The sequence below is a fragment of the Equus quagga genome, chromosome 2 (assembly GCF_021613505.1).
Source record: "Equus quagga isolate Etosha38 chromosome 2, UCLA_HA_Equagga_1.0, whole genome shotgun sequence".
NCBI lineage: Eukaryota > Metazoa > Chordata > Mammalia > Perissodactyla > Equidae > Equus > Equus quagga.
The window spans coordinates 155,161,705-155,188,770 of record NC_060268.1 but is presented as its reverse complement, the minus strand read 5'-3'; the positions used below and the strand labels follow the sequence as shown (position 1 = coordinate 155,188,770).

The window sequence follows — 27,066 nt, the reverse complement described above, 5'->3', positions numbered from 1 at the left end:
TAAAAACTCTTTCTATCGAGAAGGTTATTTTACTGTATTGTTTTAAAGACTTGTACAATTATGAACACAAAGAATAGAAGAATATAATATAAATACTGAAAAATCACACCACCTTAAGAAAAGCCATTACTGAAAAATAGCACTAATTCTGAGTTCTTCATATGCAATGGGAAAGTAGTTGAATTTAAACAAGATTTCAGCAGAAAACAAAGAGCATAGCATAATTGTAAATTACTAGATACTCAAATTCTGTACCCTCAAAAAATTCCCTAGCTTATTATACCAATTAAACAAAACCATAGGTTCATTTAAGTGGGTTTTAAGTAATAAAACCAGGGGCCAGCCCTGTGGCAAAGTGGTTAAGTTCGTGCACTCCACTGCAGCGGCCCAGGGTTTCGCTGGTTCAGATCCTGGGCACGGACATGGCACCGCTTGTCAGGCCATGCTATGGTGGTATCCCACATGTTACAGCTAGAAGGACCCACAACTAAAGTATACAACTATGTACCAGGGGGATCTGGGGAGAAAAAGCAGAAAGAAAAAAAAGTAATAAAACCAAATTATATGAATTAATTTAATTTCTGATAATTCTGGAAGATAGGTATTAAAATTTCCTTACTTTTATTCCAATTTTCATCACATTTCCTAAATAAATTTTGGTGATATACTCAGTATCACTGAAAGTCAAAAGGAAACCACTCCATTACAAATACATACTTAGTGGAACTACCAGTAGCAGGTAGGTAACAGTGACAGAATAAAAATTACATATTATGTTAAGCTCACTAACCTGCAGGATAAAATCATTTAAATTATAAGTAATTGAATTTTTTCACATGTGGATTCCCTGAGACGAGTTTTTGTTTTTTGTTTTTTGCTGGGGAAGATTCGCCCTGAGCTAACATCTGTTGCCAATTTTCCTCTTTTTGCTTGAAGAAGATCCTCCCTGAGCTAACGTCTGTGCCAGTCTTCCTCTATTTCATGTGTGGGTTGCCACCTCAGCATGGCCACAACAAGTTGTGTAGGTCCGTGCACAGGAACCAAACCTGGGCCACCAAAGCAGAGTGCACCAAACTTAACCACTAGGCCATGGGCTGGCCTCCCTGAGATGACTTTTCAATACTGGATCAGCCGATTTTGCCACCCAACATAATTCCAAGTCATTTGTCTCAACTTTTCAGCCTATATATGCACTCAGCCTACATTCTACTCAACTCAGGGCTGGGTAGACAATCTTATTTCTGTTGAGCACTACTAAACAACAGGAAAGATTCAACGAAGAACCACACATAACTTAGCTTCTTTTTACATAAAAACATGAAACATTCAATTAATATATTTAATAAATATAATTAATGTTGAAAAAATACTTAATTCTGCATCATATCCAGTTAGGACAAATGAGAAAACTGAAAGATTGGCTTAGTGTGGGGAGGAGAAAATGAGGAGAAGAGAAACAGAGGTATCATGCCCAGTGTGAGAAGAAGGGCAGAAGAGTAAAGAAAGAGGAGGATACAGAGGACAGAAGAGAACAGAAATCAAAAGAAGGGAATAAAGCAAAAATTGGCTAACACCAGAAATAAATGCAAAGAAGGGAAGACAAGCAGAAAGTCTCAAAAGCAGCAATAGCATGAAAGCAGTGAAAAGTGAAGGTAGTAACAGTAGGGAAGAGAATACAGATGGTCATGAGTAGAGGGAGAAACAATCATTCTCCTTACTTTTAAGACAAGTTACAGACATTTTAATGAGCTCTAAGTAACTATCAGTGTAAAGTTAAGATGAGGATTCAATATGATTTTTTAAGGTCGTTATGCAATAGCAACAAACCTTAAAGCAGTTCCAAAGAGCTAGATATATTGTAGAAGCCACCAATGAAAAAGATGCCAAATTTTTTTAGTTAAAAAGAAGTTGGGGTGGGGCTGGCCTGGTGGCACAGTGGTTAAGTTCACACGCTCCACTTTGGCAGCCCGGGGTTTGCCCTTTCAGATCCCGGGTGCGGACCTACACACCGCTTATCAAGCCATGCTGTGGCAGGCATCCCACATATAAAATAGAGGAAGATGGGCACAGACGTTAGCTCAGGGCCAATCTTCCTTAGCAAAAAAGAGGAGGATTGGTAGTGGATGTTAGCTCAGGGCTAATCTTCCTCAAAAAAAAAAAAGGTAGTAGGGCTAAGAAACAATATGCTGGTACAAAAAGGGAAAAAGAGACCAATAAATGACCTGAATGGAGTGATCATAGAAAAAATGATAGATTGCTACAAAATTGGTTAAGTCACATATTAATATCAAGATGCAAAAAAAAACCCTCTTTCATAAAGTATGAGTCAACAACAAATTGTGCTCTATCCTGAGTAAAATTAGAGTCCCCAGACTAGTTAAGTAACAGAGATTCAGTAAAATGATCAAAAGTGACCTCAAACCCTAACTTATGGCACATTTGTCAATGAAAAGTCACAATTTTTCATGACAGTTGAGTTATATGCCATTTTGGAAAGGTAGCTCCAAAGTTAGCAAAAAGATTATACGTATATATTCTGTGAAAATCCATAGACTGACATTTTGTAGATTTTTTTGAGAACTCCCTACTGAACAATTTTTTTAACCCTGATCAAATTGATCTATCATGAAAGCATTTATCAAATGTCACTTTACTCACCCCTCCATCCATCCAACAAATATTTATTAAGTGCCTATCAGGTACTAGGCACTATTCTAGGTATGGGGAATATTGTAGTTGAAGAGGTCCAGAATATGCCACTGTGGCATAAAACTTATTTTGAGCTGAAGCTATCTGAGATCCTGAAATTCCTCCTCTGCCTAAAAGCACAGCCTCCCAAAAGAACTAAACAAGAACTCAATTTTCACAAATTCCCTTCCAGGGAGCAAATCATGATGAGCACCACACCCAAACAGACATTGTCATAAAACTATCATATCTCCCAGTTAGTCTCCTAAGGGTCCATTTATCTTTCCAAATAGTCATTTGTTTTCCCATAAATGCCCTTTCTCCTTCCTTAAGTTCCTAAGTGCCCTTTTCCCTCCTCCTCTTCACCTAGTAAGATAGTATATAAGCCCCAAATTCTAAGCACATCTTTGAGTCACATTTCTTTGTGAGCTCCCATACATACATACGTGGTTAAAATGGTTTTTTTTTTGTTAATCTATCTTTTGTCAGTTTAATTCACAGGCCCTCAAATACTGAACGTAAGAGAGTGAAGAAAAAATTTTTTCTCCCTGACATGGTAAACAGGAAAAAGTTCATACTCTCATGGAGCTTACATGTTCAAGGAAGACAAACAACAGAAACATTTATATAACAAAATTTCAGGTAGTAATAAGTACAATGAAAAAAAATTAAGCAAGGTAATGAAATAGTAAAAGGGGGAGGGGGCTATTTCATAAAATTCAATAATTGTTACAGAAAATAAGTGGACAAAGTTGTTCAGTATTCTCAAACGTACTAAAGCAAAGTAACTATAAAATAAAATATTTACTGTCTAGAAAGCTGAAATGACTTTAGGAGGAAAAAAGTCACGTTTAACTGTTTCTTCCAAGTGAAAGCTTTCTAAAACATGGACAAATGATATTTTTAAACAGATTAATTCTATCACTTTTTTTTTTTTTGGCCTTCCAACAACTATATGTTACCCAAGGCTATCCAAGTGATTTAACAATATAAAGCACTTGCTAAGTTTCAGACTTTGTGCTCTCATCTGAAGTAATCCACAACTACTCTAGGAGGTAGGGACTGTTATTATGCTAACTTTATAGGCGAAGAAACTAAAATTTAGGATGGTTAGGTAAATTGCACAAGGTCATTGTTAATAAATGGCAAAGCCATGATTTAAACACAGACCTTTCTAATCCCAAAGCCTACACTTTACCCAGTGTATTATACTGCTAAGTAACTTCTTCAAGAAGTAAAGTTAGCGTGACCTCACTTACATGTGGAATCTAAAAAAATCGAATACATAGAAGCAGAGAGTAGAACGGTGGTTACCAGGAGCAAGGAGGTGCAGGAAATGGGGAAATGTCAGTCAAAGGGTACAAAGTTGCAGTTATGTAGGATGAGAAAGTCTAGAGATCTAACGATGACTATAGTTAGTATTGTATTGAATACTGAAAATTTGCGAAGAGAGTAGTTTTCAAGTGCTCCCACCACAAACACACATACACATACACAAGGTAACTACATGAGTAGATGGATATGAGCTTGACTGTAACCATTTCATTATGTAGATGAATATCAAAACACTATGTTGTACATCTTTAAACACTTTCAATTTTTATTTTTTAAAAAAGTAAATTAGTGTATGAGGATATTTAACCCAGCTCTTCCTTCCAACCAATGATTAAACTACAAATCTCTGTTACACACATACAGATATTTTGAAAAGGCAATTATTCTCTACTCCATAGTGAGTAATAATTTTGAAATAGAAACTGATTCATCAACTCTTCTATTTTAAAACGCTTCAGGCTTCCCCAGTGTACCAACGATAAAATACAAACTCTCAAATAGTTTTCAAGTCTCTGGACAGTATTCCTCTCTTCATAATCAACACTATAGTCATTTTTCACTATCTTAAGTTATGCTCGCTTTGTTTCCAGGGCTTTGCATATACTAGTTCTTCTACATGGAGCATTCTCCTACTCTCCCTCTCCTCCTCCAACTTTTACAATGGATGACTCTTAATCATCCCTCAAATGAGCAAGACATTGCAATGTGGATGTCTTTTCTTCTGGGAAACCTACTACTGTCAACCCTCAACCCTGAAATCTGGGGTTAATTCCTTTCCAATGTGTGTCCATAGTACCTTTTTAAAATAGCACTCTATTAAAATTGCCTACTCTATTAAAAGTGTCTGTTATGCACTAGATTGTAAGGGCAGTGACTATATATACATACACAGATGCACACACACACACACACACGTGTGCCCCTTGGTCACCACCATAGTACACATGCCCTGCATCTAATATATACTTAAGAAATATTCGCAAAATCAGAAGTTCCAGACTAACAAAGTCACATCAGATCCTTATGTGAAATTCCTGAGAATTATCTTCATGACTATAGAAAAGTGAATATAAGCAGATGTCTACACGGGAATACTAAATAATATTATTAATTATAGCAGTAATAATAATAAAAGAAACTAATATATATAAAGATCTATTATATGTCATTGCTATGCTGAGGTTCTTGCATATTTTATTCAGAGCAACCCCATAAAGGAAGTATTAAACTTATCTCAGTTCCACATGTGAGGAAACAGAGGCTTAAAGGTTGGTAATCTACTCCACATTACACAGTAAATAAGTGTCAAATCTGAGTTTCAAACCCAGAACTCTCTCATCAAAAAGTCCACACTTCCTTACTTAGAATGTCTCTGGACTGGTGTCAGAAAAACACGGACATAGTAACAATTACAAAGCCATCTTCTGAAAGCTCTACAAATGATGCTAACTCACCAGGGGAAATCATAAAATAGAAAAATATATTTCCTCCTATCTTAATAGATGGGGAGAGATGAGAGAAGAATATAGTATTAGTTTTAGAATTCACCTCCAACTGATAATTTTGTCAAATTTTATATGGGATCCCCTGAATATTCATAGGGTGACAATGAGAAGATGTGCCTTAAAACTATGCAATGCTGATGGCAGAGAAAAGGTAAAATTTGCTGTGGTTATCCAAATTAGATCAGATCCTTAGGCATTGTCTACAAGTTGATCTTAAGAGCCTTGGTAACTAAAAACGCCCATGTAAAAGAAATAAGAATTATATAGGGGGGCCGGCTCCATGGCCGAGTGGTTGAGTTCGCGTGCTCTGCTGCGGTGGTCCAGGGTTCGGATCCTGGGCGCGGACATGGCACCGCTCGTCAGGCCACATTGAGACGGCATCCCACACCCCACAACTAGAAGGACCTGCAACTAAGATATACAACTATGTACCGGGGGGGTTTGGGAAATAAAGCAGAAAAAAAAAAAGAATTATATAAATATATTACTGCCTGCTTGCTTTTTCCTACAGAGTAACCACCAAGTCAGTAATATTTAGCTTCACAACCTAGCTGAACAACAGAATATCAGGAGTAACCACAGTAGTCTTAGGAAGAAAGAAAAGAAATTGTGTGTACCTGATCTATGAGTCGCTTTATTAGGGGTAGCCCTTCTAGTGCCGAACTGTCACATCCACTGGTCAATACTCGTTCAAATCCCAAAGTTAAGAGGGTCTCTAGAGCTACCATTGGGTCACGAACCATGTCAAAGGCTGAAATAAATACAACTGATTTGAATTTTGAACAGATTATCTCTAACATTGTGCTTTCCAAAATGTAGTATACACACAATGGTGTGCTGGACCTAGCTTGTACTGGCTTGCAGGAGCCAATTGTTAAATAGTCAGGAATTTTGCAAGCATGATTGTTAATCCATTGGCAGCTTGAAAACAGATAAAGTGGGAGTATTTAAACCACAGAAATTAACAAATTCCGCAAATCAGGGCTTTTTTTTTTCCAAGACCCAGGTTTACCAGCACACCACAGTCTGCACACCACTGGTGGTATGCACGATCATTTTAGATGGTATACATTTGAATAGATACATTTACTTAAATGCAGACTAAAGTGAAAAGTTTCCATTTTTTCACTAGTTATAAAAGTTTCTTTTTAAAATAAATTTACTTAAGATTTTATTTTAAGAAAATTATTAAATAAATTTGCACAGGTAGCACTCAGACATAGTAAAATTGTAAATGTGACAGACGAGTCACTCAAGTTTAGGAAAGTCTACTCTAAGGCTTTGGACAAACTGGACTAGCAGAATGAACCATTACACTCACCAGTTCTAGAAATGGCCTCGGTTCACATTCTCATTATTGACTAACATTTTCTACTAATCCGTTTAACCCACATACTCAGGGCTCATAATATAAGGACAGTTGTTTACAACAGACTATATGAGGTTTCAATTCCACCCTACTTTCTAAGAGGTCTCTCTCCTCCTCAGAGAGGAAAGTGGTACTAGGAATCTTAAACAGAAAAACTACTGCTTTGGTTCTCAGCATCGCTACATGATATGGAAGTTCTAATCTATGGTGGATCAGGTGTTAGACTCCTTCCTTTTATCCTTTGGTGTATGGAGGCAGCTAAATCTACCACAGGATTTTCCTTTTTTGGTGGCAGCACCTTCTCATCAGTGATTATACTATCATACTATCACAAACTACGTGAGTGAAAAAATGTGGAACCCCGGACAATATAAAATTATGAAAATATTTTTGTTAAACTTATTGAAGGAAAAGGACAGGAATTTGAAATAATTATCTTAGTCTAAGAATAGAAGAATATATACTATATGATGGGTTTATTTTGAATTACTCAAATTTTAACCTGTATATTTTTCAGATAAATGTTTTCTAATTAAATTACTTTCATATTTAAATTTTTTTTTTGTTGGCTAGCCTCAAGGTTCTGACTTTTAAGCAATCTAACTTCTTTTAGTTGTACTAGTTTATGAGAAGTATTGCTAAATAGCAAGTCAAGAAAAAAGTTTTCTAGCGGTATTATCCATTTTAAAAAGAAACAAGGATAACAAATGTTTTACCTCTAATGGCTGCAAATGCTGGTGTCCATTCTTATCCTAATTTTTGAATGCTTACTCAAAAGAACAGAAAAACTTTCAACAATTTAAGTATATCATCAAATAAAAAAAACTGACTGAAGACTTCTTTCTTTTCATGTGCAAAAGCAATGTCCTCTGAAGGCAAAATTGACATCTGTTCCTCCATTTTACCAATGGTTGACAAAAGTGGACAGAAATTATAACTATCTGACTTAGGAAGTATTTTTTATATGAAATTATCAGATACTTTTTAGAAATCATTCAAGCTATCAATAAAGTAAATTTGTGTACTATAGTGAACATCTGTTCACTGACTATCCAGTATCAATTTCATCTTTCCTCCTTCCTAACAATATCCAATTCTTCCTCAGATATCCATCACCTTTCTGCCTATGAATCTTATATTCATCTGGGAAAGCTGACCTCACTCCCAGCTCCAGGAATGGTCTTGTGTGGCTTAAGCCAGGCAGTACATTTCATTTCACTGGCCACAGTAATTTATTCTTTTGGGGGCTGCACATGAGCTAAGGCAATCTAATAAAAATGAATCTCAGGATTCTTGCTTGGAATGCTGTAACAAGTACATGCACTTGTAGGCAATCTTACTCTCTCAGATCTTTATTATATCCCACTATCACCACCATCTACTTTTAACAACTTTTCATAACTAAGGCTTCATATTTTCTAGAAATTGTGTTTCTCTAAATTCACAGCTGTTAGCCCCAAGACCAGTACAAAGAAACCAAGTGGCAACACTGTAACACTATAGAATTGTGTTCCATAAAAAGGTTGTGGCACTTGGTGAAATTAGAAAACTGACACCATTCAATAGATCTTCTAAAATGAAAATGACTCACCTCGGTGGAAAGTGACTGGCAGAGGACGGCAAATAGCTATAAAAAGAAAGTCAGATAACAACACAAATGAAGAGATCATCACTGATTCTATATTCAGAATTCTCCATGTTAGATCAGACTTTTTTATACTTTTCCTCTCCTAAGTGAAGACAGTGAACTAAAATAACAACGAAATAGTAACTTTCCAAATTGAAAAGTCCTATGTTTCCATTAATCTCTGATTAAAAAAAGTCATACCAGACTTCAAAGATTTACAACGAAAAAAAGATATGATGAGAGGCAGAGACAAAAACAGAAAGAAACCCACAAAGAGAGGCCAAGAAATGGACAAGAGATATAACACAGAGATAGAAGCCGACAGGCTGACAAAGGGAAGGTACAAGAGAGACAGAGAGAGATAACAGGAGAGCAAGAGAGGTAGAGATACAAACACACAAGGACAGGGACATGCAGGGAGCAAGGGTGGGGTTGGCATCTGTGAAAGAGCTTGTTTTTATATGTGAAAATGTGTTTGTATTATTATTTTATTTTTAACAGCTTTATTGAGGTAAAATTGACATACAATAAACTGTATCTATTAAAAAAAAAAAAGGTCATCTACTCCTTAGAGGCACCAAAAAAAGTTATATAATCTGGCAACTATAAGGGTAGCATTACATCTATTACTTACCCCTCTGAGAATCTTCAAGAAATACTTTGGCCTAGTAATATGGGTAGTTTGCTTCTGTCCTCTCCACATCTCCCCATCCTCACCAACTGAAATAGCTTTTGAAGTTTTTGGCGCAATAATTAAAGGAATCAAGGTAAACTTTCCTTAAACCCTACAGGAACAGTAGCAGAACCTGATCTATGGCAACTGAGGAGAGTCAGGAGGGCTATGCCACACAAACCCTCTGCCCCAAACATCTAAACAGCTACTGTTTAAATAGGTTAGTATAAGTGCCTGCAGATGTGACTGAAAAGTCAGTTTTGTGATTGAATTTTTCTATACCAGGAGTATTAAATGGAATCATCATTAGAGGCTTTTTGGTCTCAGACACAAACTCTTACCCACGAGGGACATGCACAGCTCTTTGTCAATGTGTCCATCTTCAGTCAATGCCCCAAATACCAAACCATCAGCACCATAAAGCTTGGCAAGACGAATGTCAGCCTTCATCACCTCAACTTCACGATCTGAATATAAAAAATCACCTCCACGTGGCCGAATCATCACAAAAACTGGGATCTGGACACATTGCTTCACTACCTGAAGGACACCTATAGGAATAGGGAACAAACTAATTAAAATTCAAATGTGAGCTAAAAGCTCAAGGAAGTCAATAAAATATTATTGGTCTTTTACATTTGCTCTTGTGTAATCACTTCTATAAGAAAAGGAATAGTTGATTGAGGAAACCAGAGAAAGGTGGATCTAAAAGGAAGGAGGATATGAGAAGAAAAATATGTGAAGGGTAGAAATTAAGTAATAAGAAAACCAAGGGTGAAAAAGAGCAATTTAGAAAACAGAAGGAAGTTATTGCATTTTAAAAACACTTGTCAGTTGACACAACAAAAATCCTTTGACTGGTATGCAAGATTTCAAAGTGTAATAACTACCAGGCTCAATGTTCTGCCAGTAGATTTCCTAAGATCTGGTTTCTCCTTTCTAACTTATTACAGCTCTATTTAAAACCTACTATAGAGATGGTTACATAGTTCTAAAGTATATGACCCTTTAATGGACAAAGATATTTAGCAAAGCCTTTTTTCAAAAAAGACATGTAAAAGAGAGCAAGGTTCTACTTATTTGTGATTTTATGCAGTGACCTATGAATAAAAGTACCTAAATATGACACAATTCATGGCGAGCTCAGAAACCCTCAATTGTACAATCTGTGGCAATACGAATTTACTTCTTTTTCCTTGTTAAAAGAACCTCAGTTTTGCCTGGGATAGCAATATGTCCAACACCAAGCAATGAATCATGATTGCTGTTGCAAAAAACAGACTGCACTCAAATTTACAGATACCTTCTAGGGATTTCATAGAATGGCCAGGGAATGTCCTCCTTTAGTGAGAAGATGCCAAAGAGCTATTGCATATACAAATCTTTTATACTAAATAATGCAATCATCAACCTCAGAGTAATATATAGGAGTCAAAAATTCATATAGGGACTTCTTTTGATCAAGACAGAGTAACAGGGACTGGATTTACCTTTCCAACTGCAATAACCACAAAGCAGACAAAATATATGAAACAACGGTTTGCAAGACACTGGATATCAAGCAACAGAGGACAACGACGCCTGAAAGATGGGAAACAAACGAGGTTAGCTCTGATGGACCCACATTACTACCACGAGAGTTTTCCAGGTCACAGCACAGGGAGGGGAAACCTAGGTGGACCCCAGAGAATTCTCTGAGTTGAGGAGACAAAGCTGAGAGTCCAGGCTAGAATTCATAGGAAAGAGGACCAGGGAGGAGAGAAAGAGAACTCTGGAGATCTACAGAGAACCCCCCCTCTAATAGTCAGCTGAGTACTGATCGGTGCTTGTAGGCAAGGAAACTACACAGGGCCAGGGAAAGGTCAACTGAAAAGAATTAGAAGAAATAGTGCCTGCCGTTCATACCAAGTCAGGAATAATGCCTGTTCCCACCAGCCAGACAGGAAAATGTCAAGATTCACAGGACACTGGGTAGAGTACACAGAAGGGTCTTACCTCAGTAGTGGAGAATAACTAGCTCTAGACTGACCACTGTTCAAGACCTGCTTAACAAATTTTAAAAGCAAGACCCAAAAGGAACAAACTGTTTCCAACTAACCTAACTGCTCAAGAATATTTACAGGAATACAAAAATATCCAGTACCCAAGAAAGTAAAATTCATAATGTCTTGCATTTGATAAAAAATTATCAGGCAGGGGGCCGGCCCGGTGGCGCAGCGGTTAAGTTCGCATGTTCCGCTTCTCGGCGGCCCAGGGTTCGCTGGTTCGGATCCCGGGTGCGGACATGGCACTGCTTGGCAGCCATGCCGTGGTAGGCGTCGCAGGTATAAACTAGAGGAAGATGGGCACGGATGTTGGCTCAGAGCCAGGCTTCCTCAGCAAAAAGAGGAGGACTGGCAGTGGTTAGCTCAGGGCTAATCTTCCTCAAAAAAAAAAAAAAAAAAAAAATCAGGCAGGAAAATGAGACACATCATGAGGCAATGAATCAATCAAATGAAACCAACCTAGAACTGATACAGATGTGAGATTTAGCAGCCAAGTCATTAAAATAGCTATTATAACTTTATTTCATATGTTCAAAAAAGTTAAGTGACATGGGAGACTCAAACTTCTAGAGATGAAAACCACAATGTGTGAGAAGAAAAATACACCAGGTGGGATTAACAGCAATTAGACATTGCAGAGAAAAGATCCGTAAATTTAAAAACAAAGGGTCTACACAAAATGAAACACAGAGAAAAAGGAGACTAAAAAAACAAAGTAAATCCATCAGTGAGCTGTGGAACAAATTCAAGCAGCCTGATATAAGCATAATTGAAGTCTCTGAAGGAGGTAGTGGAAGATATGGAATGCCGAAAATTTTCCAAATGTGATGGAAAGTATAAATGCACAAGTCTAAGAAACATGAAGAATACACTCAGGTACATCATAATCAAATTGCTCAAAACCAAGAATAAGAGGAAAAAATCTTAAAAGCAACCAGAGAAAAAGAGACACATTACACAGAAAAGAACAAAGGTTTGGATGATAGCAGATTTCTTATCAGAAACAAAACAAGCAAGAAGACAGTGGAGAAATATCTTTAAAGTAATGAAAAAAACCCCAAAACTAAACAACCTAAATTGAAAAACAACCTAAAATTCCACATCCAGCAAAAAGATCTTTCAAAAATGGGGAAAGATGTTTTCAGACATACAAAAGCTGAAAAAATTCATCACCAGCACATGTGTACTACAAAAAATGTTAAAAGAATTACTTCAGGCAGAAAGAAAATGAAACCAGATGGAAATACAGATCTACACAAAGGAATGAAGAGCACCAGAAATGGTAACTACACATGGGTAAATATATGATTGTTTTCTTATTATTTCAATCTCTTTAAACGATAATTGATTCTTGGGGCCGGCCTGGTGTTGTGGTAGTTAAGTTCATGTGCTCTGCTTCGGCGGCCCCAGGTTCGCAGGTTCGGATCCTGGGCATGGACCTAGCACTGCTCGCCAGGCCATGCTGTGGTGGCATCCCACACAAAATAGCGGAAGATTGGCACACATGTTAGTTCAGCAACAATCTTCCCCCAGCAAAAAGATGAAGACTGGCAACAGACGTTGGCTCAGGGCCAATCTTCCTCGAAAGAAAAAAAAAGATAATTGACTTAGTGTAGAGTTTTTGACATATGTAGAAGTAAAATGTATGACAATAGCACAAACACCAGGAGGGGATAAATGAAGACAAAAATCAATATACCGAGAATGCCAGATGAAAGACTAAAAAAAACTCTGGTCCTTCAAATTACAACAGAGAAACTGAACCAATATTACAGCAACTACCTATCTCTCAATTTATTTTTTGAGGTCATAATAGTTTATAACATTGTGAAACTTCAGTTCCATGTTGTTATTTGTCTGTCATCATATATATGTGCCCCTTTACCCATTATGCCCACCTCCTAACCCCCTTCCCTTCTGGTAACCACTAGTGTGATCTCTTTGTCCATGTATTTGTTTATCTTCCACATAAGAATGAAATCATACAGTGTTTGTCTTTCTCTGTCTGGCTTATCTCACTTAACATAATACCCTCAAGGTCCATCCACGTTGTTGCAAATGGACCAATTTTGTCCATTTTTATGACTGAGTAGTATTCATTCTATTGTATATTTATATCACATCTTCTTTATGCATTCATCAGTCAATGGGCACTTGGGTTAATTCCACATCTTGGACATTGTGAATAATGCTGCAGTGAACATAGGGGTGCATAAGACTCTTTGAATTGTTGATTTCAAGTTCTTTGGATAAATATCCAGTAGTGGAATAGGTGGGTCATAATGGTATTTCGATTCTTAATTTTTTTAAAAGAATGTGTTTTTTTCTTTCTTTTTTTGGTGAGGAAGATTGGCCCTGAGCTAACATCTTTTGCCAATCTTTCTCTTTTTTTCTGTTCTCCCTGAAGCCCCAGTACATAGGTGTATATCCTAGTTGTACGTCCTTCTAGTTATTCTATGTGGAATGCCACTTCAGCATGGCTTGATGAGCGGTATGCAGGTTCAGCAACCAGGACCCAACCGGCAAATGCAGGGCTGCCAAAGCAGAGCACACAAACTTAACCACTATACCACCGGGCTGGCCCCTCAATTCTTTAATTTTTTGAGAAATCTCCATACTGTTTTCCACAGTGGCTGCACCAGTTTGCATTCCTACCAGCAGTGTATGAGGGCTTCCTTTTCTCCACATCCTCTCCAACACTTGTTATGTTTTGTCTTGGTAATTATAGCCATTCCAATGGGTGTAAGGTGATATCTCAATGTAGTTCTAATTTGCATTTCCCTGATGATTAGTGATGTTGAACATCTTTTCATGTGCCTACTGGCCATCTGCAGATCTTCTTTGGAAAAATGTCTGTTCATATCCTCTGCCCATTTTTTGACTGGGTTGTTTTTTTGTTGTTGAGTTGTGTGAGTTCTTTCTATATTTTGGAGATTAACCTGTTGTCAGATACACGATTTGAAAATATTTTCCCCCACTTGGTGGGTTGCCTTTTTGTTTTGTTCTGATGAAGTCCCTTTTGTTTATTTTTTCTTTTGTTTCCCTTGCCCACGTAGACATGGTATTTGAAAAGATCCTTCCAAGACTGGGGTCAGAGTGTAGTGCCTATATTTTCTTCTAGGAATTTTATGGTTTCACCTCTTATCTTCAAGTCTTTAAACCATTTTGAGTTAATTTTGTGTATGATGAAAGATAATGGTATACTTTCATTCTTTTGCATGTGGCTGTCCAGTTTTCCCAAAACCATTTATTGAAAGAGACTTTTCCTTCTCCATTGTATGTTCTTGGCTCTTTTGTTGAAGATTAGCTATCCGTAGATGTGTGGTTTTATTTCTGGACTTTCAATTCTGTTCCCTTGATCTGTATGTCTATTTTTGTACCAGGACCATGCTATTTTGGTTACTAAAGCTCTGTAGTATTGTTTTGAAGTCAGGGATTGTGATGGTCCAGCTTTGTTCTTTGTTCTCAGGATTACCATAGCTATTTGCTGTCTTTTGTTGCCCCATATGAATTTTAGGATTCTGTGTTCTACTTCCATGAAGAATGTCATTGGGATTCTGATTGGGATTGCACTGAATCCATAGATTGCTTTGGGTAGTATGGACATTTTAACTATGTTTATTCTTCCAATCTGTGAGTATGGAATCTTTCCATTTCTTTATGTCATCATTGATTTCTTTCAGTAATGTCTTATAGTTTTCATTGTATACGTCTTTCACCTCCTTGGTTAAATTTATTCCTAGATATTTTACTCTTTTTGTTGGGGTTTTAAATGAGATTGTATTCTTGAGTTCTCTTTCTGTTAGTTCGTTATTAGAGTACAGAAATGCAAATGATTTTTGTAAGTTGATTTTGTACCCTGCAACTGTGCTGTAGCTGTTGATTATTTCTAACAGTTTTCCAATGGATTCTTTAAGGTTTTCCATAAATAAGATCATGTTGTCTGCAAACAGTGAGAATTTCACTTCTTCCTTGCCAGTTTGGCTATCTTTTATTTCCTTTTCTTGCCTAATTGCTATGGCCAAAACCTCTAGTACTATGTTGAGTAAGAGTGGTGAGAGTGGGCACCCTTGTCTTGTTCCTGTTCTCACAGGGATGGCTTTCAGTTTTCCCCATTGAGTATAATGTGGGTTGTGGGTCTGTCATATACAGCCTTTATTATGTTGAGATACTTTCCTACTATACCCATTTCATTGAGAGTTTTTATCATAAATGGACGTTGGATCTTGTCAAATGTTTTCTCAGCATCTACTGAGATGATCATGTGGTTTTTACTACTCATTTTGTTAATATGGTGTATCACACTGATTGATTTGCAGATGTTGAACTATCCCTGCATCCCTGGTATAAATCCCACTTGATCATGGTGTATAATCCTTTCGATGTACTGCTGTATTTGGTTTGCCAATATTTTGTTGAGGATTTCTGCACCTATCTTCATTAGTGATATTGGCCTGTAGTGTTCCTTCTTTGTGTTGTCCTTGTCTGGCTTTGGGATAAGGGTGATGTCGGCCTCATAAAATGTGTTAGAATGTGTTGTGTCTTCTTTAAGTTTTTGGAATAGTTTGAGAAGGATGAGTACTAAATCTTCTTTGAATGTTTGGTAAAATTCTCCAGAGAAGGCATCTTGTCCTGGACTTTTATTTTGGGGAGGTTTTTGATTACTGTTTCAACCTCTTTATTTGTGATTGGTCTGTTCAGATTCTCTATTTCTTATTGGTTCAGTATTCGGAGGTTGTGTTAAGTCAAAGAATTTAGGCATTTCTTCTAGATTCTCCAATTTGTTGGCATATAGTTTTTCATAGTATTCTCTTAGAATCGGTTCTATTTCTGTGATATCTGTTGTAATTCCTCCTCTTTCATTTCTAATTTTATTTATTTGAGCCTTCTCTCTTTTTCTTAGTGAGTCTGGCTAAGGGCTTGTCAATTATGTTTATTTTTTCAAAGAACCAGCTCTTAGTTTCATCAATTCTTTCTATTATTTTTTTGTTTCAATTTCATCTATTTCTGTTTTTCTAATTTCTATTATTTCCCTCCTTCTGCTGACTCTGGGCTTTGTTTGTTGTTCTTTTTCTGTTAGGTGTAGTTTAAGATTGCTTATTTGAGATTTTTCTTTTTTGTTAAAAGTGGGCCTATATTCCTATGAATTTCTCTCTTAGGACTGCTTTTGCTGAATCCCCTATGAGTTGGTATGGTGTATTTTCATTTGTCTCCATTTTCATTTGTACTTTGGTGGTCCTGTTAGGTGTATACACATGTTCATAAGTGTTATGTCTTCTTGCTGGAGCATCCCTTGTATCATACACTGCCCCTCTTTGTCCCTCATTGTCTTTTTCATCTTAAAAGTCTACTTTGTCTGATATAAGTATGGCAACACCTGCTTTCTTTTGTTTGCCATTAGCTTGGAGTATCATCTTCCATCCCTTCACTCTAAGCCTGTGTGTCTTTAGAGCTCAGATGTGTTTCCTGGAGGTAGCATATTGTTGGCTCTTGTTTTTTAATCCATCCACCACTGTGCCTTTTGATTGGGAAATGCAATCCATTTACGCTGATATATGAGGGCTTAATGCTGCCATTTTATCACTTGTTTTCCAGTTGTTCTGTATTTCCCTTGTTTCTTGTCCCATGTATTTCAGACTGCCAATTCAGTTTGATGGCTCCCTATGATGGTTTTCTCAGTTTTCTCTTTATTTATCATTTGTGTCTCTGTTCCAATTTTTTGTTTAGTGGTTACTGTGAGGTTTGTATAAAAGATCTCATAGATGAGCTAGTCCATTTTCTGATAGCCTCTTATTCCCTTAGTCGAAGCAGGTTCCATCCCTTTCCACTTCCCCTTCTAAGTTGTTGTTGTCACAACTTACTCAGTTTTGTGTTGTGAAATTGGTGGTTAAAATGAAGTGAGTATATTTATTTTTTATGTTTTCCTTCCCTTTATCTTTAGAGTTATAATTGTTTGCTATCTGTCCTGATAGAGAGTTGCAATTTTCTGATTTTCTCTGCCTATTTATTTTCTTGCTCAAGGCTTTGTAACCCCTCCTCCCCTTTTTTTTCCAGGTATGAGGGCCTTTCTGATCATATCTTGTGGTGATGAACTCCCTAAGCTTTTGTTTATCTGGGAAAGTTTTTATTTCTTCATCACATCTGAAGGACATTTCCACTCAATAGAGTATTCTTGGCTGAAAGTTTCTGTGTTTCAGAATTTCGAATATATCATTTCATTCTCTCCTAGCCTGTAAGGTTTCCACTGAAAGTGTGATAGAGATTCTTTCATAGATTATTTTCTTCTGCTGTGATGCCCTTAATATTTTTCCTTTGTCATTGACTTTGCCAGTTTTACTAATATATGCCTTGAAGAAGGTCTTTTTTTTTTAACTTTTTATTGAGAAGATGATAGTTTGCAACCTTGTGAAATTTCAGTTGTACAGTTGTTTGTCAGTCGTGTTGTAGGTGCACCACTTTACCCTTTGTGCTCATCCCCCCCATTCCCCCTTTCCCCTGGTAGCCACTAATCTGTTCTCTTTGTCTACATGTTTAACTTCCACATGTGAGTGGAGTCATACAAAGAGTGTCCTTCTCTATCTGGCTTATTTCACTTAACATAACACCCTCAAGGTCCATCCATGTTGTTGTGAATGGGACGATTTTATCCTTTTTTATGGCTGAGTAGTATTCCATTGTATATCTATACCATATCTTTATCCAATCATCAGTTGATGGGCACTTAGGTTGCCTCCACATCTTGGCTATTGTAAATAAGGCTGCAATGAACACTGGGGTGCATGGGACTTTTGGAATTGCCGATTTCAAGTTCTTTGAGTACATACCCAGTAGTGGGATGGCTGGGTCATACGGTATTTCTATTTTTAATTTTTTGAGGAATCTCCATACTGTTTTCCATAGTGGCTGCACCAGTTTGCATTCCCACCAGCAATGTATGAGGGTTCCTTTTTCTCCACAACCTCTCCAACATTTGTTACTTTTTGTTTTGGTTATTTTTGCCATTCTAATGGGTGTAAGGTGATATCTTAGTGTAGTTTCGATTTGCATTTCCCTGACAATCAGTGATGATGAACATCTTCTCATGTGCCTATTGGTCATCCGTATATCTTCTTTGGAAAAATGTCTGTTCATGTCTCCTGCCCATTTTTTTGATCAGGTTGTTTGATTTTTTGTTGTTGAGTTGTGTGAGTTCTTTATATATTATGGAGATTAACCCTTTGTCAGATATATGACTTGCAAATTATTTTTTCCCATCTGGTGGTTTGTTTTTTTGTTTCAATCCTGTTTTCCTTTGCCTTGAAGCAGCTCTTTAGTCTGATGAAGTGCCCTTTGTTTACTCTTTCTATCGTTTCCCTCGTCTGAGAAGACATGGTGCCTGAAAAGATCCTTTTAATGTTGATGTCAAAGAGTGTACTGCCTATGTTTTCTTCTAGAAGCCTTATGGTTTCAGGTTTTACCTTTAGGTCTTTCATCCATTTTGAGTTTATTTTTGTGAATGGTGAAAAAGAATGGTCAATTTTCATTTTTTTACGTGTGGCTGTCCAGTTTTCCCAGCAGTATTTGTTGAAAAGACTTTCTTTTCTCCATTTATGCCCTCAGCTCCTTTGTCGAAGATTAGCTGTCCATAGATGTGTGGTTTTATTTCTGGGCTTTCAATTCTGTTCCATTGATCTGTGCACCTGTTTTTGTACCAGTACCATGCTGTTTTGATTACTATGGCTTTGTAGTATGTTTTGAAGTCAGGGATTGTGATGCCTTGGAGAACATCTTTTTACATTGAGGTAGTTAGGAGTTCTACTGGCTTCATTTACATGTAATTTCAGCTCCTTCTCCAGGTTTGGGAAGTTCTCAGTTATTATTTCTTTGAACAAGCTCTCTGCTCGTTTCTTCCATTCTTCTCCCTCTGGAATACCTATAATCCTGATGTTGCATTTCCTAATTGTCAGATATTTCTCAGAGAATTTCTTCATTTCTTTTTAGTCTTAGTTCTCTCCTCTTTCTGAAGCATTTTGATATTCCTACCCTCTAGATTGCTAATTCTATCCTCCATAGTATCAGCTCTGTTATTTAAGGACTCCAGGTTTTTCTTTATCTCAACCATTGTGTTTTTCCTCCCCAACATTTCTGATTTGTTTTTCTTTATAGCTTGAGTCTCTATTGGGAAGAATTCCCTCTGTTCATTAATTTTGTTCCTGTTTTCAGTGAACTGTATGAGTTCTCTTGTAACTTGTTGAGTTTTTTTATGATACCTATTTTGAATACTCTGTCATTTAGATTGTAGATTTCTGTGCCTTCAGGATTGATTTCTGAGTGTTTGTCTTTTTCCTTCTGGTCTGGAGTATTAATATATTTCTTCATCCTACTTGATGGAGTGGATTTCTGCTTTCACATAGTGATAGTGTCTGATTACAGGTTCCACCTGCCGTCAGGGTGGGGGGTGGGCGTGGGGGGCAGGAGCCGTGTATTCTGAGTCCACTGTGATCCCTGTCAGCTGTGCCCGTCCAAGCCTGGGCCACTCCTTGGGACCACAGCAGCCCTGTGGGCTCTCCCACCGAACAGGAAGGCAATCACGCAGGGGATCAGGGCTGCTACTGCCTGCTTCCACAGACCCGTCAAGACGTGCCCTTCCCCCTTTGGGGCCACAGCGGTACTATGGGTGTTTGCAGCAGCTGGGAGCTCGTTTGCCTGGGTGTGCAGATCCGCTGCTGTCTGCTCCTAGGTCACACCAGCCATTGTATTGGGTAGGCAGGGCCTCCCCACTGGGTCCAAGCCTGAGCAGCTCCCTGTGGACCAGACGGCACTGTAGGCTCTCCCACCGGACAAGGAAGCAATTATGCAGGGGCTCAGGGCTGCTGTCACCTGTTCCTGCAATCATGCCATGGTGCACTCCCACCCTCAGGGCTGCAGTGGTGCTATGAGTGCTCCAGCTGGGAGAGTAGTTGTACGTGTGTGCTGGGCTGCCTGGATGCCAGACAGTGCTCACTTATCTCCACTACCTCCCTGGGGGGTAGTCCATCCACCTTCCGATGTATAGCTGTGTGGGTCTCTCAGGCGTCCTGATGTGTTTTGCAGGTATCCTCCACTGATCAATGAATGTTCATTTAGTTGTAGTTCAAAGGGAGAGAGACAAAGTGAACAGCTCACTCTGCCATGTTGCTGATGTCACTTCCCCCTACCTCTCAACTTTTTGATGTATGAGGAAAAAAACACCTATCTGAGCACACATTTGACAGACAAGGTTATTTACAACCATAAGCACTTGCATAGTTACCACATTAGTAACATTAGTAGAGTATCTCAATGAAACAGATTATCAATTGTCTCCAGGTTCTAGAAACTCCTATAAGAAAATCTGAAAATCAAAAAACATGGACACTTACCCATGCTGGGTGTGGTTCCTCCTTCCAATAAGCCAGAACATAATTCAATCCGACCAGCACCTGTAATAAAAAAAACATTGCTCAGCAAAGCAAATTTTTAAAAATTAAGGAAAAATTTTAAAAGCATTACTCAAAAATTATTGTCCCAAATAAACTCTTATTAAATAGCAAACAACATTTTTTCCAAATATAGAACAAAGAGTCTTGGAAACCGAGAGAAATCAAATTATAAAAGTAGACTAAAACTCTATTTTTAATCCCAACTATATTCTACAACCCACAATGTGTTACTGATAGTCAAATTTAAGAGTTAATTCAAGTTAAGCTAGGTCTCTTAAAATTTTGTATTACAGGGTTGCCTCTGCAGGTACAAGGAAGTGACTTAGAATACAGAAGTTTTGGGATTGACCACAGAGGAACACTGACTCTTTGTTGATAAGAAAATAATCTTGGGGCCGGCCCAGTGGTGCAGTGCTTAAGTTTACACGTTCTGCTTCGGCAGCCCAGGGTTCGCCAGTTTGGATCCTGGGGGCAGACATGGCACCGCTTGGCACGCCATGCTGTGGTAGGTATCCTACATATAAAGTAGAGGAAGATAGGCATGGATGTTAGCTCAGAGCCAGTCTTCCTCAGTAAAAAGAGGAGGATTGGCAGCAGTTAGCTCAGGGCTAATCTTCCTCAAAAAAAAAGAAAAGAAAAGAAAAGAATCTTTTCCAAGAGAGTCTTTATTATTCTAAGCTTTAAAAAAGGACAAGTTACTTTTTAAGTAGTGTAAATCAGGATAATTTCAAGAATAAGAAAATACTGAAAGCAAGAGAACTATCAGACTGCAGGGTCATGTCAAAGGGTCTCAGGAGCCAGCTTGGAAAGGCTCCTACCAGCCAAAGATGGGACATTTTGAGCATCAATAACTACAGTGGATTAAAACATATCAAATATTTCTAAATCTAGGTTCATAATGATAAAACAATTCACTGGAGGAGAGAGAACAAACTCATTATCGCAAAATTCTGTGAATAGGGAAAAGAAGCAAGCATTTATCCTGCCCTCCTTGTACAAACTGAACCTCAGTATAACGAAACAGTTGATGAAGAAAAGTTCTTCTTTGCAGAGGTATACTGCTAATAAATGGAAAATAAATGTTAGGCTTAATATAGTACCATTTTGCAAAGCCTACTAAAATACACATTGCTAAAATTAGGTGAAAGCTGACAGGAAACCTTATAAAGGATGGATCAGGCTGACAACAGCTGAATTCACTGATCAATCTTAACATCACAAAAACAGAAAACACTAAGATGTTATACCTTCCTGATGTGATGCAACAAGAAGTACAACAATGTTATCTATAAAGTAGCTTTATCAAAAACTCAAATCTGAATGATTAAGCCTCTGTGTTACCTACAACTTTACAAGAAATAAAGGAGTCAGAGTCATCATTTTAAATGATGCTACATATATAATTAGCAAAGTTGAGACCGTAGAATACTCTAAAAGATGAAAATCACTGTTTCTTTAACAAACCACAAGGAAAGAAAAGAAAGAAAAAAGAAGGGGAAACTTATAGATTGAAATAGACTTAACAGATATATCAAACAAATGAAACGTTTGGATCTTGTTCAAAGAACTATAAAACAAAACAAAACTCTATGAGCTAATCAGGGAATCCTGAAAACTAACTGGGTATTTCTGATGATCTTAAGAAATTATTATTATTATTTTGAGGAAGATTAGCCCTCACCTAACATCTGCCACCAATCCTCCTCTTTTTGCTGAGGAAGACTGGCCCTGAGCTAACATCCGTGCCTATCTTCCTCTACTTTATATGTGTGACGCCTGCCACAGCATGGCTTGCCAAGCAGTGTGTATGTCCACACCAGGGATCGAACCAGTGAACCCCAGGTCGCCGAAGTGGAACCTACAAACTTAACCGCTGCGCCACTGGGCTGGCCCCCTATTTTTTTAAGAAATGTTAGTGATACTGTGGTTACTATTTTTTTTAAGAGTCCTTATCTTTTAGAGATATATACTGAAATTTCTGAGGATGAATTGACGTGATGTCTGGGATTTGCTACAAAATAACCTGGGTATGGAGGAGGAAAGGTAGGAATATAGATCAGCAGTCAGTAAACTTTGGCCACAAGCCAAAGGCCTACAGCTTGTTTTTTTTTTTTTACGGCCTGCAAGTTAAAAGTGTTTTTAAGTGTTTTTAAAAAATAACATCTTTATTGACATGAAATTCACATATCATACAATTCACCCATTTAAAGTGCACAGTTCAGTGGTTTTTATATACTCCAGAGCTTTGTAACCATTACCAAAATCAATTTTATAACATTTTCATCACCTCAAAAAGAAACCTTGTACCCTTAGCAGTCACCTCTCCAGTCTCCCCAGCCCTAGGGAACCACTAATCTACTTTCTGTCTCCATAAATTTGCCTATTCTGGACATTTCATGTAGGTGGAATCATATAATATGTGAATATTTTATGACTAGTTTTTTCTACTTAGAATAATGTTTCAAGATTCATCTATGTTGTAGTATGTATCAGTACTTCATTCTTTTTTATTGCCAAATTAGGAATAGTTTCTGCATTTTCAAAGAATTATTTATAAAACCAAAGAAGAATATATGACAGAGACCAAATGTTGCCAGCAAAGCTGAAAACACATAGTATGTTGCTCTTTACAAAAAAAGTTTGCTGACCCCTAATAGTGGTGAAAGACTGGCCATGTATTGACAACAGCTAAAGCTGAGTGACGGGTACATGGGGATTCACATTATTCTCTCCACTTTGTGTACAAAATTTTCTGATCCTGAGATGATGGGAATTTCTATGTTTCCCATTAAAGCAGGCTCAGAGGGCAAAAGAAACCTTGAGGTAAAAATAGATAATGTTCAAAAGCAAAAAAAGATAATGATAAAAGTCCTGATGATAAAAACGGCAACAATCTCTAAAATCATCTTCAAATCAATGGTTTGAAAAAACTAAATCTTTGCTAAGTTCAATAAAAAAATGAAGTTGGTGAGTAAGCCCTATTGGGGACACTTGTCTCAAAATGTGACCTATTGCAAGAGTAAAACTAGAAAATCATAATTTTCCAGTAGGTTTTCTAGTTGGTTGTTGTTTTCAAAAGGATTACTAGGATCCTTAGAGATCATAAGAGCTCTCAAGGTCAGTTCATAGGATTCATTTTTAGACTCTTAAAAGGACTGCCAACCGTCATTCTCCAATTTCTCTTACCTCCTCTTTCTGCATTTACAGCTGACTCCACTGAATCAACACACACTTCCATGAGAAATCCATTCGCTGCTCCTAAAATACATGGAGAACAATGCAATTTCATGATGGTACTATCCATCAAGGCCAATCTACCACAAATATTTTACATTTTGCTGCCAAAATCCAAACATCCAATAAAAGGGAAGTAGGTAAGTACGCCAGGGCCCATGGATGCAATAAGATACGTTATTGCTAAATTGATGTCTCTGGGCTGTGAAATAAGAACACAGACATATGTATAAGAAATTATACTCAGAAAAACATACCCTAAATACCAAATTAATCTTCCTAAAACACAGATCTCATCATCACATTCTAAGGCAAGATTCTTTGAATGCTTCTCAATGCCTGGAGAGTATGTTTAAACTTCTTTATAAGGAATATATGTTTAAGACCAGTGAGGGACTTCAAATCCTGGCCTACTATGTATTTGTATGATTCTAGACAAGTTACTTAGCCTAAGTTTTCTATAAAAAACAGTAGGTTTTAGTACCTACCTCAGAGTAGGGAGGATAAAATGAGACAATACATGTAAAGTAGATATAGTATCTACTAAGTGTGCAAAAAGTTTTAGTTATTAATTAAATACACATTATTTCCTCTATGTGCCTCCAGTTGCCTTCAATCCCCATTGCTGCTCTTGCTTATGCCATCTACTCAATCCACAAAGGCCTTCCAGGGGCCAGCCCTGTGGCCAAGTAGTTAAGTTTGCATGCTCCGGCGGCCCAGGGTTTTGCTGGTTTGGATCCTGGGCACAGACCTAGCACTGCTCATCAAGCCGTGCTGAAGCGGTGTCCCACACAGCATAACCAGAAGGATCTACAACTAGAATATACAACTATGTACTGGGGGGCTTTGGGGAGAAAAAGAAGGAAAAAAAAGATTGGCAACAGATGTTAGCTCAGGTGCCAATCTTTAAAAAAAAAAAGTCCTTCCAGCTCCATCTTTGAATGCTAAAATCTTCCAAGGCTCATGTAAAAATCACATTTTCATGACATTTCCTTTCTCCCAAAGAGGGAAACTGTATCTCCCTTTTTTGAACTCATATAACTCTTCGTAAGTTATATGTTCCTCTTTAAAACTCTAATTGTATCTCTTTAAACAGTAATTATTTCCTCTCTCATTATTCACGTAGATAGGTGTCTCATCACTCTTACTTGACCTAAAGTTCCTAAGTAAGGTCTTTATGTGAGAAATCTTTATGATTACCCACAGCAAGCACAATGTCAACCATGGAACACAAGAGTCACACAAAGATTTACTGAAGGTTGAATAACTACAAATTCACAAAAATTCATGTATGTACACTAAAAAGTGTGAATGAAAACAGAGTTTTGAGTTTTTTCCCTCTAAGCTAAGCACATAATTTTTTAAAAATTATGAATACTGAACGCATTTTCACATAATAATAGCTGGAAAAAATGTTCACCACATACTAATAATGGTTACTATTAGGTGGTGGGATTTGGAATTTTTACTTTCTTCTTTTTAATTGTCTATATTGCTCGGTCTTTTTCTACTCAATATTGCTTTTATGATGTTTTTAAAAAGCATTTAATTTGAAAATTAAAAAATCTATCATCTGCTAACATCAAATTGCAACTGCCTCATTAATTTAAAAGAAGGGCATCAGTCTCAAACTGTGAAAGAGTGAAGTGCGGCTCTGTGCTCTTCATCAACAGCACTGCATTAATTCCATGAGTTTTCCCACAGCCACCCACCTCAGCTGCCGGATCTATCTAACCGGACAATGCTGCAGGGGTACCATTTGCCTCACATAAAAAACGACTTTGGCCAAGAGAGGGAGGGGATGCACACAAATAGCTACACAGGAGGCTGAGTAAGGCAGTTGTCCTAAAAAATGTTATTTGCAGGGATTAAAGAAGACACTTGTTTGGAGCAGCAGTTCTCAAAGTGTGGTAGCCCAGTCATCTCTGGGGGCTTCTAAGACTCTTTCAGACTCTGTGCAGCGAAAACTACTTTCAAAATAATACTAAGACTTTATCTGCCTTTTTTCACTCTGGTTCTCTCACAAGTGGAGTTTTCCGGAGGCTACCTGACACGTCAGATTGAATGCGGGAGCACGTGTGAGAATCCACGTATGGGAATTTCAGTATGCCAGATAGCAAAGACATCTGCAAAAATACAAAACACTGGCACTCTTCTATTTTTTTTTCCGGTTAGGAAAGTAGTTATTTTTCAATAAAAAATGTTATTTGTGTTAACACGTAATGGGTTTATTATGGTTATTTTCGAGTTAATTAATAAACATTTTTAAAATTTGTTTGAATTTCTAATACGGTCAACATTGACAGATTTAACCTGTATAAATAAAAGGTCTTTGAGGTTCTCAATTTTTAGAAGAGTAAAGGGGTCCTGACATCAAAAAGTTTGAGGACCCCCGGCTGGGAGGAACCAAGAGCTCACGGAGGAAGGATGTGCCAAATTCCCATCCTACCCTGGCGTGGCAGGAAGAACTCGGGACTTGCGGCAGCCACAGGCTCTGCCGTTCGGTAGCTGGCTGGTTTGGGGGACAAGCCCCGCCCCCCGCCTTAGCTGCTAAAGGATCCCGAGCGGTCACCACAGGCTGGGCACTGCGCTCCGCGCTCGACTGCCGCAGCGCGCCGTGAGGGGGCACCGGCTCCTGGCGCGGCGATGGGAAACGTGAGGCTGAGAGTTCAACTTGAAGACGGCCGCACGACGGTACGCGGTGGCGCCAGGATTCGAACCCACGCATCGGGCTCCGGAGCCCGGCCGCTCTCGCTACACGCCCTTCTCAGGGCCCCGTCTCCACACGTTTCAAGCCGGACTAAGAGAAGGTGCCGCGCAGCGGGCTGTGAGCAGCCGGGGAAACTAGTCCGAGGAACTCGCCACTAATCCACCGGTCAGAACCCTCGCAGGCCCGCCCCTCAGAGCGAACTGGGCCAAGCGCCCCCTCCCCGCCCCCTTCCGCACCGGCCTTCCCGGACGGCATCCGCGCCCGTTTCCGCTCGGAGGAGGCCCCCTGCCTCTTCATGCTCGACCCGGTCCTCCCTCGTGCGTATTCGGGTTCCACTCAGGGCCCGGGTTGCGGCGCGCGCGACCAAAGAAGCGCGTCCTCCTAGCCGCTCGCGCCCCTGCGCGTCCCCGATGTCCACGCCCCAGCAGCCCCCGCGAAAG

At 38.4% G+C, this 27,066-nt stretch overlaps 1 protein-coding gene across 2 annotated transcripts in view; it reads right to left on the bottom strand.

The window, feature by feature from the left end:
• CUTC (cutC copper transporter) overlaps positions 1 to 27,058 on the bottom strand; it is a 34,876-nt gene extending 7,818 nt beyond the window's left edge. For both annotated transcript variants that reach the window (XR_006887406.1, XM_046652198.1), the window contains exons 1-6: positions 26,863 to 27,058; positions 23,869 to 23,940; positions 20,623 to 20,682; positions 9,539 to 9,748; positions 8,489 to 8,524; positions 6,146 to 6,279 (exon numbers count right to left, since the gene is read on the bottom strand). Coding sequence is in view for 1 of the 2 variants with exons in the window: in XM_046652198.1 (XP_046508154.1) it covers positions 6,146 to 6,279; positions 8,489 to 8,524; positions 9,539 to 9,748; positions 20,623 to 20,682; positions 23,869 to 23,940; positions 26,863 to 26,923 (573 nt within the window). In the remaining variant the exon portion in view is untranslated. The remainder of the gene's footprint in view (positions 1 to 6,145; positions 6,280 to 8,488; positions 8,525 to 9,538; positions 9,749 to 20,622; positions 20,683 to 23,868; positions 23,941 to 26,862) is intronic.
• Positions 27,059 to 27,066: the final 8 nt, after the last annotated feature.